Source organism: Martes martes, assembly GCF_963455335.1.
Source record: "Martes martes genome assembly, chromosome: 2".
Taxonomy (NCBI): domain Eukaryota; kingdom Metazoa; phylum Chordata; class Mammalia; order Carnivora; family Mustelidae; genus Martes; species Martes martes.
This window is the reverse complement of record NC_137889.1, coordinates 102975706-102993240: the sequence shown is the minus strand read 5'-3', so window position 1 is coordinate 102993240 and position 17535 is coordinate 102975706. Positions and strand designations below refer to the sequence as shown.

General features: G+C 39.4%; 1 protein-coding gene across 1 annotated transcript in view; it reads left to right on the top strand.

Moving 5' to 3' along the window:
- MANBA (mannosidase beta) overlaps positions 1–17535 on the top strand; it is a 115022-nt gene that overhangs the window by 23471 nt on the left and 74016 nt on the right. Inside the window, exon 5 of the mRNA XM_080796398.1 lies at positions 3012–3135. Coding sequence (XP_080652524.1) covers positions 3012–3135 — 124 coding nt within the window. The remainder of the gene's footprint in view (positions 1–3011; positions 3136–17535) is intronic.

The window sequence follows — 17535 nt, the reverse complement described above, 5'->3', positions numbered from 1 at the left end:
GAGCCAAAGGCAGAGGCTCAACCCACTGAGCCACTGAGGCGCCCCACCAGTCAAATTTCTAATGACTTCTAATATTGTATCTTCAGTCCAGACCTCTCTTCAATTCCAGGCCTTATACTGATTGCCTACTTGGCATCTTCAGTTGCCTGATTCACAGGGACCTAAAACTCAGGATGTCCAATACTGCACTTGGATCTAAATCCTTCTCCCAGGGTTCCCTGTCTCGCTGAATGGAATACCATCCAGGATAGTTGCTCAAGCCAGAAACCCAAGAGTTGTTTTTGATAACTCCTTCTCTCTCTTTTCCCTCCTCCAGTCCATCCCGAAGTCATTTTGACCATGTGGACATTACTCTTCAATAGTTCTTTAATCTTCCCGTGCTCTATTTCTTCTATCATGCTTGAGTTCAAGCCATCATTTCTTGCGTGAAATATTATCCTGGCCACCTAACTGCAACCTACAACCTATTTACCTTCCTCTAATTAATTTTACATAGAGCAGCCAGAATCTTCTTTTCAGACAATAATCATTATAGCACTGTCCTTAAACTCTTCAACAGTTTCTCGTTGCCTTTAGGCTAAAGTGACAGGTCTTAGTTCGGTCTGGCTCATGCCCACTTCTGTCTTATCCCCATCTCTTCCTATTGTTCCCTCTTCATCTCCTGGATATGTCATAGTCTCTTGCACCTCAAGGCCTTTGCACATGCTGTTCCTTCGTCGTCTTCTTTTTTAAAAGATCTTATTTATTTATTTGAGAGAGAGAGCGTGAGAGAGAGCATGAGAGGGGAGAAGCAGACTCCCTGCGGAGCTGGGAGCTGGATGCGGGATGTGGGATGCGGGACTTGATCCCAGGACTCCAAGGTCTTGACCTGAGCTAAAGGCAGTCACTTAACCAACTGAGCCATCCAGGTGCCACATGCTGTTCCTTCCAGAAGGGATGCTTATACTTCTCTCCTAAACACACTGGACAAGTGGTACTCGCCCTTCAGATCTCCATATGAAAGATACTGTTATTCAGGGAAACCTTTCTTGACACCTTTCCTTCCTCTCCCCCATTAGATTGTTCCCTGTTGGTGTCTTTTGCACTTGGGACTATTTATTCAGTACCTGAATTTCCTGCCATACTGTGAACACTATAAATGGAAGGACTGTCTGTTTTGTACATTGATGTACTCCCGCCTGAAATATAAAAAGCACTTCACAAATCTTTTTTGACTAATGAAAACTTTTATCTGAGGAAGTTTTATGAATAAGAGTGATTTATAGCCCTTGATGGGGAAAATAGTCTGCCTTATAGGATGTTGAATATTTTCGCCCTCCTCCTTATCCCTGTTTCTAATAAAGGAATTACATACTTGAACTTATAAACTCTTTAATAAATAGCCCCAAGATGACTTTCATTCCAAACATGAGAATCTGATGCTGAAATGGTGAATTTAGACAAATGTGAATGGTATAAAGTGGTTTTAATTCTCTTGTTTTTCTCTGTAATGGAAGCTAATTTATCTCTATCTCAAAAAAATACAGATCTTAGGAAATACTTAAATGAGAACAGTTTGGCCGATTCCTCAGGCTCTATTCTACAAATGTTCCATTCAGAAAGAGCTTACTACGTACTGTGGTGTTTATTCCTTTCTAAAGCTGAGCTCATAGCTTCAATGTGTTAATTATCTTTATTTTTAAATGTTCCCTCATTCTTTATAGCTATCACACTTAAATAGAATGTTCTTTATCGTTAAATACAATGATAGGTTCAGATACATTTTGGAGAGTTTAAAGAGTGACTGTGGTGTTGCTTCAATGTCATAATGCTTTTGAAGAATAAAAGTACATAATCAGATTTTAGGTTCTTAAAACATTTCTGCCAAACAACTGTGTTGCATAGGTTCACGTATTAGTTAACTGTATTAGTTATCTATTGCTATATAACAACTTATGCCAAAAATTATCAGCTTAAAATAACATTTGCTATCATAGTTTCTGTCAGTCAAGAATCTGAGTGTGGACTAGCTGGGTGCCTCTGGCTGAAGGCCAGTCGTGAGGTTACAGTCAAGTATGGACTAGGGCTGTGGTAATCTCATAGCTCTACCAGGCCTGAAGTGTTTAGGCCTAAGCTCCTAAGCTCCATGTGGTTATTGGTAAGGCTCAGACTGGCGTCCAAGCTCACTTACTCATGCGGGCCTCTCCACAGAGGCCACCTCACAACGTGGCAGCTGGCTTCCCTCATGGCCTAGAGACTGTGGGAGAGAGTACCCAGAACAGAAGGTGCAGTTTTTTTATAACTTAATTTTGGAAATGATTATCACCTCTCCCATATTCTCTTGGTTAGAAGTGATTCACTAGGTGTAATCCATACTGGAGGAGAGGGGATTACACAGGGCATGAATACCAGGAGGGGATCATTGGAGGCCATTTTAGATGCTCTGTATGGGACACACACATATACACAAACACTGTTGTGGACTGGATTGTGTGTTCCTCCCTGAATTTTTATGTTGAAATCCTGATCCTCAGTTGCTAAAACTGTAACCTTGTTTGGAGATAAGGTCCTTAAAGAGGGATTAAGTTAAAATGAGACTTTTAGGGTGGGAGATCAAGTATGAATGATGTCCTTTTAAGAAGAGGTAGTGTGTGTATGTGTGTGTGTGCGTGTGTGTGTGTGTGTGCATGTGTGTGGCATGCATGCACACACACACACACACACGCACACACACCCACAGAAAAGACTATGGGAAGGCCCAGTGAGAAGGTGGCTGTCTATAAGCCAAGAAGAGAGGCTTAGAGGCTTCAGAGGAAACCAGACCTGCCAACACCTTGATCTTTGACTTGCCAACCTCTGGAACTGTGAGATAATACATTTCTGTTGTTTATGGCACCCAGTCTGTAGTATTTGGTTATGACAGCCCTAGCAAACTAATATACATGTATGTAATATTTTAGAAGAACATGTTTTCCATAGTGTTCAAATTTCATGGTAATTGGGATCTGGTTTTTTTCCCCTTGAAATTATAGGAGCAGAGTTCCTTTGGTTGGGACTGGGGGCCATCCTTTCCTACCCAGGGCATCTGGAAAGATGTCAGAATTGAAGCCTATAACATTTGTCATCTGAACTACTTTGTGTCTTCCCCTATATATGGTAAGCTAAGAGATGTGATTTCTTGTTTTTCTTTTTTGAGCCTCCTTTATGTGATAAAAATTGGGTTTATAATTTGAATATGTAGATATACTTTTCAGAGACTCCTTTAAAAAATTTTGTGGCACATTTATCAGCATGAAAAATATATTCAAACTGTGATTTGTCATGAAAATTTACAATATAAAATAGGAAGGGGGTAGATAAACATTTTTAAATACTTTAAACATTTTTAAACATTTTAAACTTGGAAAAGAAAAAGAAAGCAAGCAAGAGCAGTTGAGGTTTCTCTGAGCTAAGTGTTCCCTTCTAACAGAATTGGGCCTGCTGCCTTGTACTGCTCTTTGCAGCCTCGGTTCTCACTTTCAGTACTCCAACTGTGCTGAATTCTTATTTTGCTCCCATCACTGGGCTGACTGTCCATCACTGCACGTTTTCTCCTCTGAAGGCTGTGACATACTAGCTTTGTTAAGACTTGGGAATAAACTGGAATGCAAACAAGGCATAAAGAAAGTTTCGTAAGGTAAAGAATACTACTTTTTCGGCCGAAGGAACTATTCACAAGAAAGGAGCTTTGAATAAAACCTCAGACATGTCACTGACATCAACAAATCAGTGAAAAGCCGGTCATATATTTGTTGAGTTGTTTGCCCGGCACTGTGTGTGTTTGGCATTGAAAGGATCTAGAGTATACTCTTGCCTGCACATTGGTTGGGGTGGGGATGGGATATGTGAACAGTTTACCACACCAAACAAGGCTGTAATAGGCTTGTGGGTTGGGAGCCCCTGTAGTTCAGAAAACCAAAGATCAGGGAGGATTTGTGAAGTCAGGGAAACCAGTGAAGGGGGATCTTTTTTTTTTTTCCCCCCAAAGATTTTATTTATTTGTTTGTCAGAGAGATAGAGTACAGGCAGGCAGAGTAGCAGGCAGAGGCAGAGGGAGAAGCAGGCTCCCTGTGGAGCAAGGAGCCCAATGTGGGACTTGATCCCAGGACACTGGGAACGTGACCTGAGCCAAAGGCAGCCGCTTAACCGACTGAACCACCCAGGCATCCCATGAGGGAGTTCTTGAATAATACCTCGTGAAGCTTGATCCAGTTATGGGCAAGCTTGCTGGATGGAATCAGCAAGAACATGATGGGTCAGTACAGGAGTTCCGTTATCTTAAAGGCCCTGGTGACCTGGAATTGCTAGTCTATCAGAGCCAAATCTGTTTTCTAAAGGGAAGGACAAAAGCCAATCAGAGATAGTGGGTAATTGAAGTTATTAGCTGCTGCTGGCATTTTTAAATGGGAAAAGGGCATGAAGAGATGCAATTTAAATTGCATGTGTAAATGTGGCCATTCATAGCTCTCTAGTGCTTCTGAACTCTTCAGAGGTGTAACTTGAACGGAGTTTTGCTATTAAATTCAAAGAACAGTTCATTCTTTCCTGTTCCCACCGATATTTTTTTCTCAGGTATAATAGAATCTAGTGGAAGGAGGGGTCTGATTTTTTTTTTTTTTTAAGATTTTTTATTTATTTGACAGAGAGAGATCACAAGTAGACAGAGAGGCGGGCAGAGAGAGAGAGAGGGAAGCAGGCTCCCTGCCGAGCAGAGAGCCCGATGTGGGACTCGATCCCAGGACCCTGAGATCATGACCTGAGCCGAAGGCAGCGGCTTAACCCACTGAGCCACCCAGGCGCCCCAGGAGGGGTCTGATTTTGCAAAGAGTTATTTATTTAAATCATTTTGAAGTTTAATCAATGTTTTAGGTGGTTTGCAAAAAGTGCTGTGAGTTCTAGACACCTGCAAATCTAGATACCTGCAAATATTTGAATAACACTGTTCTGGTTTAATTTAAAATTTTGAATATGAAACTACAATTTCTTCCTGAATATGAGTCATTAGAGTTCAGTTTATGAGTCCCTAGTAACTACGTGAATTTTATTGGAATTAAATCAATTTCAGTGATGTTTAAAATTTAATTTAGATTCAGTGTAATTCCCCATTTCAACTACATTTTTGATATTTTGTGACTGCAATATATTTTGTACTTAATATAGAGAAAAATATGCTTCCCGTTCAGAGGATATGCCCTGTGCATATTAAACAGCAGTTCTTACTATGATTAATTCTGTATAGATTTCAATTTGGTTGTTGGATGTAATAAGGAAAATTGAAGCATAAGCATGTGAAAGTGAGGAGAAGAACTTCACTTAGGAGTTTTTTTCAGAACTCTTTTTCCAGTTTTCCTTTGGAAGACCTCAGTCATCACTGAAATCAATAGATATTTAAAAGTTGAAAAATAAGAGAATAAGCTAATATATTTTATGCATTTATTTGGTATATAGTATGAGGCAGGCACTGTGAGAGGTACTAAAAAGTTTTTAAGAGGATTAGCTCATAATCAAAACTAGATAAGTGTAACTTTTAAAAAAAATCACATATGTTTATTTTTGAAAATTTTAGTGTGAAATGAGGCTGGCCAGAACTAATGCAGACGGGAATATATTGGGGAATAGTAATACAGATAGTTTGTATTTTATACTTTTGCTCGACTGTCTTCTCTAGATTTCTATGTTGAGCTTATATTCCTTCTGTAGTAAGGGAAGAAAGTCGTTAAAACAACCTATTTAGTAATTTCAGCCAACTTGTTATGAAAGGCTTAATTGATTTGACTTTGTGGCACTTTCTACTTTCTCCCTATTGAGGTTAGAAGAACGTAACCTTATTGTTTTTCCAAATGTTCAGTTTCTTTCTGAATTTAAAACTAGTAGGTTTACCACTGAAGGTGAAATAACTGACCGTAACTCCCCAATTTAATCATGTGCAGTATGACAGAAAATGACCTTTTTGACATTTAAAAAATTAACTTGAAATTCTTATGAATTAATTTACTTTATATATCTATATAATACATTTACAGACTTATATATATTTATATCAATTCATATATATATAGATAGATAGATATCCTTTTCTGTATTCTCAGTCATTATAACGATGGTTTCTAAACTTTTTCACTTTTTAGTATCCTGTGGTCATTTGTTTGATTTTGCCCTAACCTCTGCTTCCTCAGTGATTTTCACCCATTCTTAATGTTTAAGATAATAAAAACAAATTTATATTTGAAAAAAATACTGAGGTCAAAGGAAAACAAGAATTACTCCGGTTGTGTCTTAGGCTCCTGTCATTTATCTAGGTATTAAGAGAGACCAATTCATTGACATGACTTTCTTTAAAACCTTATTAGAAAATGTTTATTTGAATAATTCCCTCGTAGCCCTGAAATAGTCTAATCAGGTTTTAAACAGCAGTAGCTGTTCTAGGGCACCCACATTTTCAGTGTTTTGAACAGTGAAAGATTGACTCTGGTATTGAAAAGGGAAGCCCAGAGGCTTTTTAGTGGATGTAGAAACCTGGGAAGATTCTCCTGTTCTTTTTTCTTGGGGAGGGGGTAGAAGAATGACCCCATCTGCTGCGGGAGTAGGGGAAGTCTCTCTGGACTTGGGTTTCCAAGGTGGGGAGGAGAGGTGGGGAGAAGATAGCTGGTAGGGGTGGATGCCCCAATTCCAAAGATTAAGACATTTATAAGCAAATAACCTGGCCCAAACTGCAAGCCTTGTGTGGCGGTGGGGTGTGTGTGTGTGTGTGTGTGTGTGAGAGAGAGAGAGAGAGAGAGACATACATATATTCATTTATTGATTGTTTTTTCCATGCTAGGTCTTTCATATTTGTAATCTGATGTGAATTGTTCACATTATGCCCTAAAATGTATTAGGGAAGGTTGATCATGTAGTTTTATGAGCTTTTCATAAGCTTACATAAACACATTAAGTCCAAATCTATAATAAGTATGTTCTGATGAAATGCTGCATTGTTACCACAATCTTCTGTTACCACAGCCAGGAAAAAAAAATAGTATAGAGAAGTTTTTCGGTATGTGAATCCTCCTCTTGAGCTGAGGTGAGCTGTGGGTCTTTGACCTGTGCTTGTGCACTTCCATCATCCCAGAGATGCTGCCTTCCCCCTACCCGAGCCACATTTCCTTGCTGCCTCAGCCTAAAGTGCCCCCTCCATCATTCTCCAAGACCTAGCCTTTGGGTTGGAGGACTTAGTTTGGCTAGATCCTGGTCTTCCCCCACAGAAGCCTGTATTGAAGGTCATTGCTCCCCTTTGATATAGGGAATATAATATTACAACATAATGATGATTTGTCAGTCTTGCGCAGTGCCTTGTTTGATGCATTTTTTGAATGCATTCGTTTTGAATCACTTTTTCATTCATCTTCGAATTCCTTTACCCATAAAATAACAGTATTCACCCTTGAAAATATCTTTATGGGTAGGTAGGTTGCTTGACTAATCTCTCCTGTGATTAGCTGCCTTGTTGCCTGAATAGATTTTTTTCCCTCTGGAATTTACCAATTTATCTTTGGGGGAAATTGTGCTTTGCGTCTGTTTTGCCTTAGTTTCATCTTTGAGGATTTTGTCCTGCTGAGTAAGCGAGGAGGTCTTGCTGCTTGGTAAAGAAGGGGAAAACAGCTGTTGTAACTAACTGTGAGCCTGCCTTTCTGGCTAATGCAAGCTGTTAGCTCTTTGAAAAGCAGCTGCTGAAGGCTGTCCTATAGTTCTAGCAGAAGGACAGGAAAATATCCTGTGTTTGAATTGAAACCTTCTGTGGCTTGATCTTTTCAGCTTGTTGTCACTGCTGTTTCTTCAGATGCACAGGAGGACCTCAGCACTGCAGCTTTTCATCACTTATTAAAGATGCAAGAAGCAAGCAGGCGAAAGGAGGAGCTGTTAGATGCTCAGCAGGGTGAAGCTAATCAAGGCAGCTATCTTTGAAGAGCTCCCCCCACCCCCCCAGATGAAGCATTGGTTTTCATCTTACATATGCAACCTCCCTTCCTTTGCAGATCCTTCCCATGCTGACCCGAATGTTCTTCCATCTCCATGTTCATTCTTAACCCCCCAGATACTGTCCTGTATTCTTAACTATGACCTTTGGGTATATTTCTCTATGTAGATTCAGCCTCTTGCTTCTTTGGGCTGGGATATAATTTATAGTGCCTGTCAAGGTTTACAGACAGTAATGATTCAAGAAATGTATTTGTATTCTTTGATGCTCCCATAACCGTTGTCATGCCCTTGTGAGATAGTTTAGGTTACAAAGATGGCGTTTTGACAAATGAAGGAACTGTGGCAACATATAATTATACAGTTAGTAGAGGGTCAGACACACTCTTTATGTTTGTAGATTTCAGCATTCTTTTTCACAGACCCTTTTATTAAGAGGCTAATATTTTATTGTTATATTCTGCCCCCCACCCATGCTTTGTTTCACATTGAATGTATCTGATACTTGGACTTAGGATTCTGAAAGGCAAAAAGTACCTTTGCTTTTATCATTTTATTTTATTTTTTTCCATTATGATAAGCATACTTCTTTTTTAAAAGATTTTATTTATTTATTTGACAGACAAAGATCACAAGTAGGCAGAGAGGCAGGCACAGAGAGAGGAGGAAGCAGGCTCCCTGCTGAGCAGAGAGCCCTATGTGGGGCTCGATCCCAGGATCCTGGGATCATGACCTGAGCTGAAGGCAGAGGCTTTAACCCACTGAGCCACCCAGGTGCCCGAAAAGCATACTTTTTAATCCCCATCACTTATTTCCCCTATCCCCCCATCTACCTCCCCTCTGGTAGCCATCAGTTTGTTCTCTCTAGTTAAGGGTCTTTTTCTTGATTTAATCATCTCTTTTTTTTCCTTTGCTCATTTGTTTTGTTTCTTAAATTCCACATATGAGTGACATCATGTGGTATTTGTCTGACTGACTTATTTCCCTTAGCCTCTCTCCAGCTCCATCCACATTGTTGCAAATGGCAAGATTTCATTCTTTTTATGGCTGAGTAATATTCCATTGTATATATATACATCACCTCTTCTTTATTCATTCATCTGTTGATGGACACTTGGGCTGCTTCCATAATTTATCTGTTGTCAGTAATGCTGCTATAAACATCAGGATGCATGTATCCCTTTGAATTTGTGTTTTTGTATTTTCTGGGTAAATACCCAGTAGTGTGATTCCTGGATCCTCAAAGTATCTTTGCTTTTGGTTTTCCTCAGTGTTTATACACAAATTTCAGCGTGTGCCTGCTAGTGTCTTTGTCTTTGAGAGGTGCTTCTGTGAGAAATGCATGCAAAGTGGAGAGCCCTAGAGTCAGGAAACCTGGGCCCTTGACATCCTTCGGCTCAGGAGCTTTTGAGTTAGGTTCTGTAGTTGGGGCCTCAGGAACCTTGTCTACAAAGTGATGTGGAAATTGCCAAGTAGAAGAAATTCTACTTATTGAAGAAATCAGTTCTTCTTGAAACTGGACACATGATTAATAAAGACATTGATACTTGGGGCTTAATTATAATCAGTTAAGGCAAGGGTTAGGATATAGTGTGAGAGTCTTTCTGGTAGTTATGGACACATTTGAATTCAAGTAACTCAGCCATGTCTTATTTTTCTACTTCTGTGTCTTTTTACACTTTTCTTTTTCTCTTAAACGACTGAATAAAGCTTTTTTTGTTTTTTTAAAGACTTTATTTTTAAATAATCTCTATATGCAACATAGGGCTTGAACTCACAACTCCAAGATCAAGAGTCACATGCTCTACCAACTGAGCCAGCCAGGCGCCCCAAGCTGTTTTCTTTTCTGACCACATCTCGACAAAGAAGTGACCTTAAGGGAATGTAAGAGGAGCAAACTGGTATATTTTAGAGGTTTTTTTTTAAAGGTTAATGTGTTGGCCACATCTACACAAACTGGAACTGTCTTGAAGGCTGTTTGTATGAAGTGGCGGCACACTTATTCTGGTTATGTAGCTGCCTACTCTTTATACAAATTTCCATCCAACTCAGATTCTTAGTGGTTGGTTGGTTGGTTGGTTGGTATTTAAGGAGTCCTCCCTGAATCAGTTTTGGAAAAACTTGAAAGTGAGTCAGTGGCCAGAACCACATTCTCTGACCTTCTCTGGATAGCCTGCCTGATTGATTTTATATGGAACAAACTATAGACCATGGTTTCTTCTGCAGGGAGCGGGACATCAACTAGGGTATCCCTGAGTCTCTGGAAAGGCCTCAAGTTCTAGAGAGAGCAGGTCAGCCTTGCCTGTTTGCCCTGTTTTGGCAGAATTCCTGTGTTGTTTGGGCTCAGAGTGAGGAGAGGATGTAAAATCTGGTGTAATTGGGAAGGAGACCTGGGAGGAGATTTTGACTCATTTAATAATTTTTCTTCTTAGCTATCCTCATCCCCAGGGCTTTATCCATTTTTTGGAATTGTTTGCATTCCACTGCTGGAGAGGTGGGAGTGATCGGTATTTGTTATTTTATTTTTTTTAATCTCTGTCTTTTCTTTATTTTTATTTGTTTTATTTTTTTATTGGAGTGTAGTTGACACAATGTTGTTACATTAGTTTCAGGTGATTCAGTGAGTCTGTATGTTATGCTGTGGTCACCACAAGTGGAGCTACCATCAGTCACTATACCATACTATTACAACACCATTGACTATATTTCTCACGCTGTACCTTTTCTCCTGTGACTTACTCATTTTATAATAGGAAGCCTGTATCTCCCGCTGTCCATTAGCCATTTTGCCCACCCCATTACCCCCAATCTTCTGCCCTCTGGCAACCATCAGTTCTCTGTATTTATGTAGCTGTTTTTGTCTTTTGTTTGTTGTATTTTTCAGATTCCACATGTATGAAGTCATACAGTATTCGTTTTTCTCTGTCTGGCTTACTTCACTTAGCATAAAAACCTCTAGATCCAGGGGCGTCTGGGTGGCTCAGTCGGTTACACTTCTGACTTTTGGTTTCTGCTCAGGTCATGATCTTGAGGCCGAACCCCATAGCAGCAGGGGGCTCTCCGCTCAGCAGGGAGTCTGATTCTCCCTCTACCCCTTCCCAAGGTTGTGCACTCTCTCTTTCTCTCTCTAAAAAATAAATAAATAAATCTTTAAAAAAACAAAAAACAAACCTCTAGGTCCATTCTTTTTTGTGAATGAGAAAAATTCCATTATACACACATACACACCATGTCCTCTTTATCCATTTAGCCGTTGGTGGGCACTTAGGTTACTTCCATATCTTGGCTTTTGTAGATAATGCTGCAGTAAACATAGGGATGCATAGATCTTTTCAAATTAATGTTTTTGTTTTCTTCAGGTAGATACCAGTAGTGGGATTACTGGAGCATATGGTATTACTGTTTTGTTTTGTTTTTTTAACTTTTTAAAGATTTTTTAAAAAATTTATTTGACAGAGATCACAAGTAGACAGAGAGGCAGGCAGGGGGCGGGGAGGAAGCAGGCTCCCCGCTGAGCAGAGAGCCCTATGTGGGGCTTGATCCCAGGACCCTGAGATCACGACCTGAGCCGAAGGCAGAGGCTTAACCTACTGAGCCCCCGAGGCGCCCCGGTATTACTGTTTTTGACTATTTGAGAAACTTCTGTATGGTTTTCCACAGTGACTTCACCAGCTTACATTCCCATTAATGTGCACAACCTCGCCAACACTTTTTATTTCTTGTCTTTTAGATTCTAGCTATTCGAACTGATGTGAGGTGGTATCTCATTGTGGTTTTGGTTTGCATTTTGCTGATATTAGTGATGTTGAGCATCTTTTCATGTCTCTGTCGACCAGCTATATGTCTTTTTTGGAAAAATGTCTGTTCAGATCCTCTGCCTATTTTTTAATTGGATTATTTGGTTTTTTGGTGTTGGGTTGTATATCTTCTTTATGTATTTTGGATATTAACCCCTTATAGGGTATATCATTTGTGACTATCTTCCTGAATTTAGTAGCTTACCTTTTTATTTTGTTGATGGTTTTCTTTGCTGCGCAAAAGCTTTTTAGTTTGACATAGTCCTGCTTGTTTATTTTTGCTTTTGTTTCCCTTGCCTTAGGAGATGTATCTAGAAAAATGCTTAGGCTGGTGTCAGAGAAATTACTCCCTACGTTTTCTTCCAGGAATTTTATAGTTTCATGTCTCACATTCAGGTCTTAGTCCATTTTGAGTTCATTTTTGAGTATTGTGTAAGAAAGCGGACCAGTTTCATTCTTTTGGATGTAGCCGTCCAGTTTTCCTAGCACCATTTATTGAAAAGACTGTCTTTTCCCCATTGCATATTCTTGCCTCCTTTGTCATAAGTTAATTGACCATATAATCATGGGTTTATTTCTGGAGTCCGTTCTGTTCCCTTGGTCTGTGGGTGCATTTTTGTGCCAGTGTCATATCGTTTTGTAGTATATCTTGAAATCTGGAATTGTGATACTTCCAGCTTTGTTCTTTCTCAAGATTGCTTTGGCTGTTCATGATAGGAATGATGGGTATTCTTTAGGAAAGGGTAATTTTGTCAGTGCTAGGAGAGGTGTGACAGGAAGCTGTATTCTAGAAATGGGTCTTAATTTATAAAAGGGAGCGCTCCTTACCTAGAAATAGGATTGTATGTTTAAAAAGTAACAAATAAAAAGAAGTGACCACTTAATACCAGGAAAATTATTGATGATTTAAGACTCTGTATGTGCTTTTGGAAACTAAATTACTTAAATTCTCCATGACTTCTGGAAGGAAGTGTTGTATTCCATTTGGAAGAAGAGAAGGGGGCAAAAATATATTGGTATAGTGTCTCTGCTGATGACACAATAAACCTGCAGGTGTTCATATTGGGTTTTTGAATTCCGCAGCCTTAATTTTTTCAGTTATCAGCTCCCAAGGAAGTTAACTGGACGAGCCCCAGAGGACTGCTGATTTACTTTAGCACTTTCCCTGTTAGAAGCAATAGAAACTTCCAGTAGCCTTTGGGAACTGTATTGTTTGTCTTCCTGGCAGAGGCTCTTAAAAGCAGAGCCTTCTTGTTTTTCACCAAAGAGGAAGTGATAGGAAACACCTCAGGGGTTGGCTTGAACTGGGTGGTTATTAGTAGGGTAGAACTAAAATCTTTACTTAGAAATTAAAGAAAAGGGGATTTCAGTTCAATGTGAAGACCTTACAATAGCCAAGGCTAGCAAAAAAAGGAAGGCTATTTTGTGAGGCAGAGGGTTTTTCCATTACAGATATTAGAGAGATTAGAATAGCCCTTTTAGGGAAATATTTTAAGGATGGAGATCAGTACACATTTTCTGTAAAGGGTCAGATAGTAAACATTTTAGGTTTTTTGGGCCATTTGGCCTTAGTTGCCGCTGTTCAAACTTAGCCATTGTTGTGCAAAGGCAATCAAAGACAACATGTACACAAATGAGCATGGTTGGTGTAGCATGCTTGGCCTGTGATAACAAAATGCCATAGGCTGGGTGGCTTCAATGACAGGCATTGATTTCTTACAGTTCTGGAAGCTGGGAGGGCTCAGATCAGGTGCTGGCTGATGGGGTTGTACTGATGGCTTCCAGGTTTGCAGATAGCTATATTTCTTGCTCTGTCCTTACAGGATACGGTGGTGATGGTGGAGAGAAAGAAAGAGAAACAGACCGACAGGCAGATGGAAACAGAAAGAGATGAAGGGAGGGAGGAGTCTTATCTTTCTCTGATAAGACCACAGACCTATCAGATTGGGCCTCACCCTTTGACCTCACTTAACTTAATTATCTCCTGAAGACTTTATCTCCAGATACAATCCAGTTGGGGAGTTAGGGCTTCCACAGGCGCATTTTGGAGAGGTGGAGGGGGGACACAATTCAGTTCATAGCAGCTGTGTTCCAATAAAGTTTTATTTATAAAAGGAGGTGGGTCAGATTTGGCCCAAAGACCAGTTGTTTGTCAGTCTTTGGTCTAGAAGGAAATAAACACTTACCAGAAAGTAGACTAGATGATCTGTTAACATCTAGTTCAAAAGTTTTATGACTCTGTGCTGTTGTGGTTAAAGACTCAGCCAAAAGCTATATTTGATGTCTATCATCACTTGATATCATTAAGATAAATGCTCCCCTATATAATTAAACTGTAAAATTCTGTAAAAATTCTGAGTACCAATAAGACGTAGTTTGGGGGGACATTATTTGGTTACGACTGGCATAACTTAGAGGTTAAGTGTACAGTCTCTAGCTTCAGACTGTTGTGGTTCATGTCCAAGCTCTGCAACTTACTAGCTGTGTGACCTTGGACAAGTTACTTAACTCCTCCATATTTCAGTTTTCTTATCTAGACAATGATGGTGATAATAGAATTTACCTTATAGAAATGTTGTAATGCTTAAATAAGTTAATACATGTTGAGAGCATAAAGCAGTGCCTAGCTCACAGGAAGTTCTTGGTAAATATTATCTATTTTTATTTCTTGAAGTAAGAGATAGTAATGGAAGCCAGAGGGAATATGATAGGGAGCTAAAGATCATGTAGCTGTCAAAGATTTAGGGATGTTTTGAAAATAAATACCTTTGGATCAGCCTGTAGTGCGAGCTTCTGTTTAAAAACAATAAAAATGCTGGAAAGGGAAATTGAGAGACTTAGTATATACTTGGTAGGAAGAAAGTATCTTGAACAAACAAGTGTGGTTGTCTTGAAATAGTTGACTATATCTTAGAAAAACTTGCAGGCTATGGATGGGTAAACTCCAGAATTGGCTGGATCAGAACAAATTAATTCAGAGCTCATTGACAGGTGTTCCTAAGAATGGATCACTTAAGGGACACCTGGCTGGCTCAGTTGGTTAAGTGTCTGCCTTTGGCTCAGGTCATGATCTTGGGGTCCTGGGACGGAGCCCCTCGTCCAGCTCCCTGCTTAGCAGGGCGTGCTTCTCCCTTTGCCCACTCCCCTTGTGCTCGCTTGCTCTCTCAAATAAATAAATAAAATCTTAAAAAAAAAAAAGAATGGATCATTTAAGGAATAAAATAGTTCTTAAGTCCAAGATTAGTTTTACTTGCGAGTGCATCCAGTCCATCTCTACTTTTGCTTGATGTGGGATGCAGATGATGAGACGTGCTGTGATTATCTTTACAGTAGGCCTGGTTGTGGCTCTGCCTTTGTAAGGAATGCCAGTTATAAAGTCTTGGCTCATTGATCAGCATATATACTTTTCCTTCATTTGCAGCAAAACCATGATTATCAGTCCCCTCCTTATGTGTAGGAGAAGGGTCTCAGCCGATAACCTTCTCCCATCTCTTTTTCACGGAGGAAAATAGAAGCCATTCATCAGGAAATTCCTCAGATTCTTGCCAGAGGTCATACAAAGCTAAGTGCATCTGCACCAGGCACTGTCCTTTCTGTGGCAGTAAGGAATGAGAACTTTCACTGGTGGCTCTCACATTCTGCCTATGCAGCCTTTTGGGTACTCCAACCCTGGTTTCTCCTGTGTAACTTGAAAAATATGAGTCAGCTTCTCCACTCTGCTCTTGCCCAAAGCCTCCTTTGGCATACTGTCTTATTTTAAAACCAAAACCAAACCCAGATTCTATTCTGGAGACTAAGCGATGTAAGTTGAACGGTGATGGAGGAACGGGTTCTATCGCACATAGTATAAAACACTACTTCAGAATCCTCTTGAAACATTCTACCCCATTCGCAGACTCCACTCCCAAAGTGTTGTTCCTTAGGCAGCTGTCTCATCTTTCTTTTCTCCCCGTGACCTTCCTCTTCAGGCTTGCTCCCTTTTCTTTTCCTTTTCTTCCTCTCTCTTTCAAGATTTTCCACATGGCACCTTCTATTCCTTTTACATAGATAGAAATTTCACGTCTCTCTGCTTTTTCTGTTTTTATCCTGCTATGTCATTGTGAGGGGGCCCTTGGTAATTTTTTACAATGCAGATCTGATCATGTTTTCCTTTTTTTTTTTTTTTTAAAGATTTGTTTATTTGAAAGAGAGAGAGAGCATGAGAAGGGGGAGAGTCAGAGGGAGAAACAGATTCCCTGCTAAGTGGGGAGCCCTACATGGAGCTGGATCCTGGGACTCCGGGATCATGACCTGAGCCGAAGGCAGAGGCTTAACTGACTGAGCCACCCAGGCGCCCCGTGTTTTCCTTTTTGTTGAAAAATCTCCAGTGCTCCTCACTGATCTAGGGTAAAGTCTCTGGACTCCTCATATGAGCCAGGATGAGCTGGACTGTGCTTATGTCCTCCGTAAGGATCTTCCTTACCAGTTTGATTTTTGCTCAAGTTTTTGTTGAAAGCATTGCTCTCCTCACTTAATGGCTCTTCACCCTTGGTTTTCATCGTGCCTAGAATACTTCTCATCTGCTTCTGAACTTAGCTAAAGCATCCTTCTGGGCTCGGCTAGCTACTGCTTTTTCATAAAGGCCTTCCCTCACCCTCTTTAAGTTAAGTGACCTCCCTTCCTGTGAATGTATTTTCAGAACAACTTCATATTTCTCCCATCCTGGTATTATTTCACTTTTGTACTTGGCTATATATCCTGTTACACTCCAAAACTCACATGGTCAGGGGCCATGTTTATCCTGGTCATCATGTAGTTCCTATCACTTAGCAAAGTGCATGGCACATAGAATGTTCACAGTAAATATTTATTGGTTAAATAATCTACGTTTAAAATAACAGTTGACCATTGAACAACATGGGGATTAAGGGCACTGACTTCCTGTGCAGTTGAAAATTCACATATACTTTTTTTGTTGTTAAGTTATCTCTACACCTACATGCAAGCTCTACCAGCTGATCCAGCCAGGAGCCCCATTGGCTCCCCCAAAACTTCACTACTAATAACCTCTGTTGACTAGAAGCCTTACAAATAACATACAGAGTCAACTAACACATATTTTATATATGTATTATATACTGTACTCTTACAATAATACTTAACTTTTTCTTATATATTTCTTTTGGTATTTCTAAGCTATGTAGTTCAATAATGAGTTTTTTCAAATTGTCACAAATCTCCAAAAAATTTTCCAATATATTTTTTGAAAAAAATAATATATGTGAATCCATGCAGTTCAAATCCATGTTGTTCAAGGGTCAACTGTATATCTCTGTTTTTTCACATTTGATTAAATCTACTACATCTAAGTTTATACCTTATTATATGGTCTAAAAACTCAATATTTTTACATTGCTTTATAAAAAGGAATTGAACATATATCAGTCTTAGAAAATTTGTTATATTTTCATTTGTGATATTCTGTTCATTCCCTATTTAATAAAGATTTTATGACTTATGATTGTAACCTTTTTAGGGTAGAAGTAAATATAAAATATATACTTTTGGTTATTCTTCTTCAGAATGAATGGTTTTAAAAGACACAAAAAACCCAAAATGAATGATTAAAATCTAAAGGTTAAATGAGAATTTCCACTGGACTTTTTGTCATGACAGGATCTGTGGAGTGCTTATTAGTTTAGAAGCTGCTTCAGTTTTTTCTTCAATGAATCCTAAGGAGTGCAGCAATAATGCTTAGCATATTTAATTCATATACATATATATG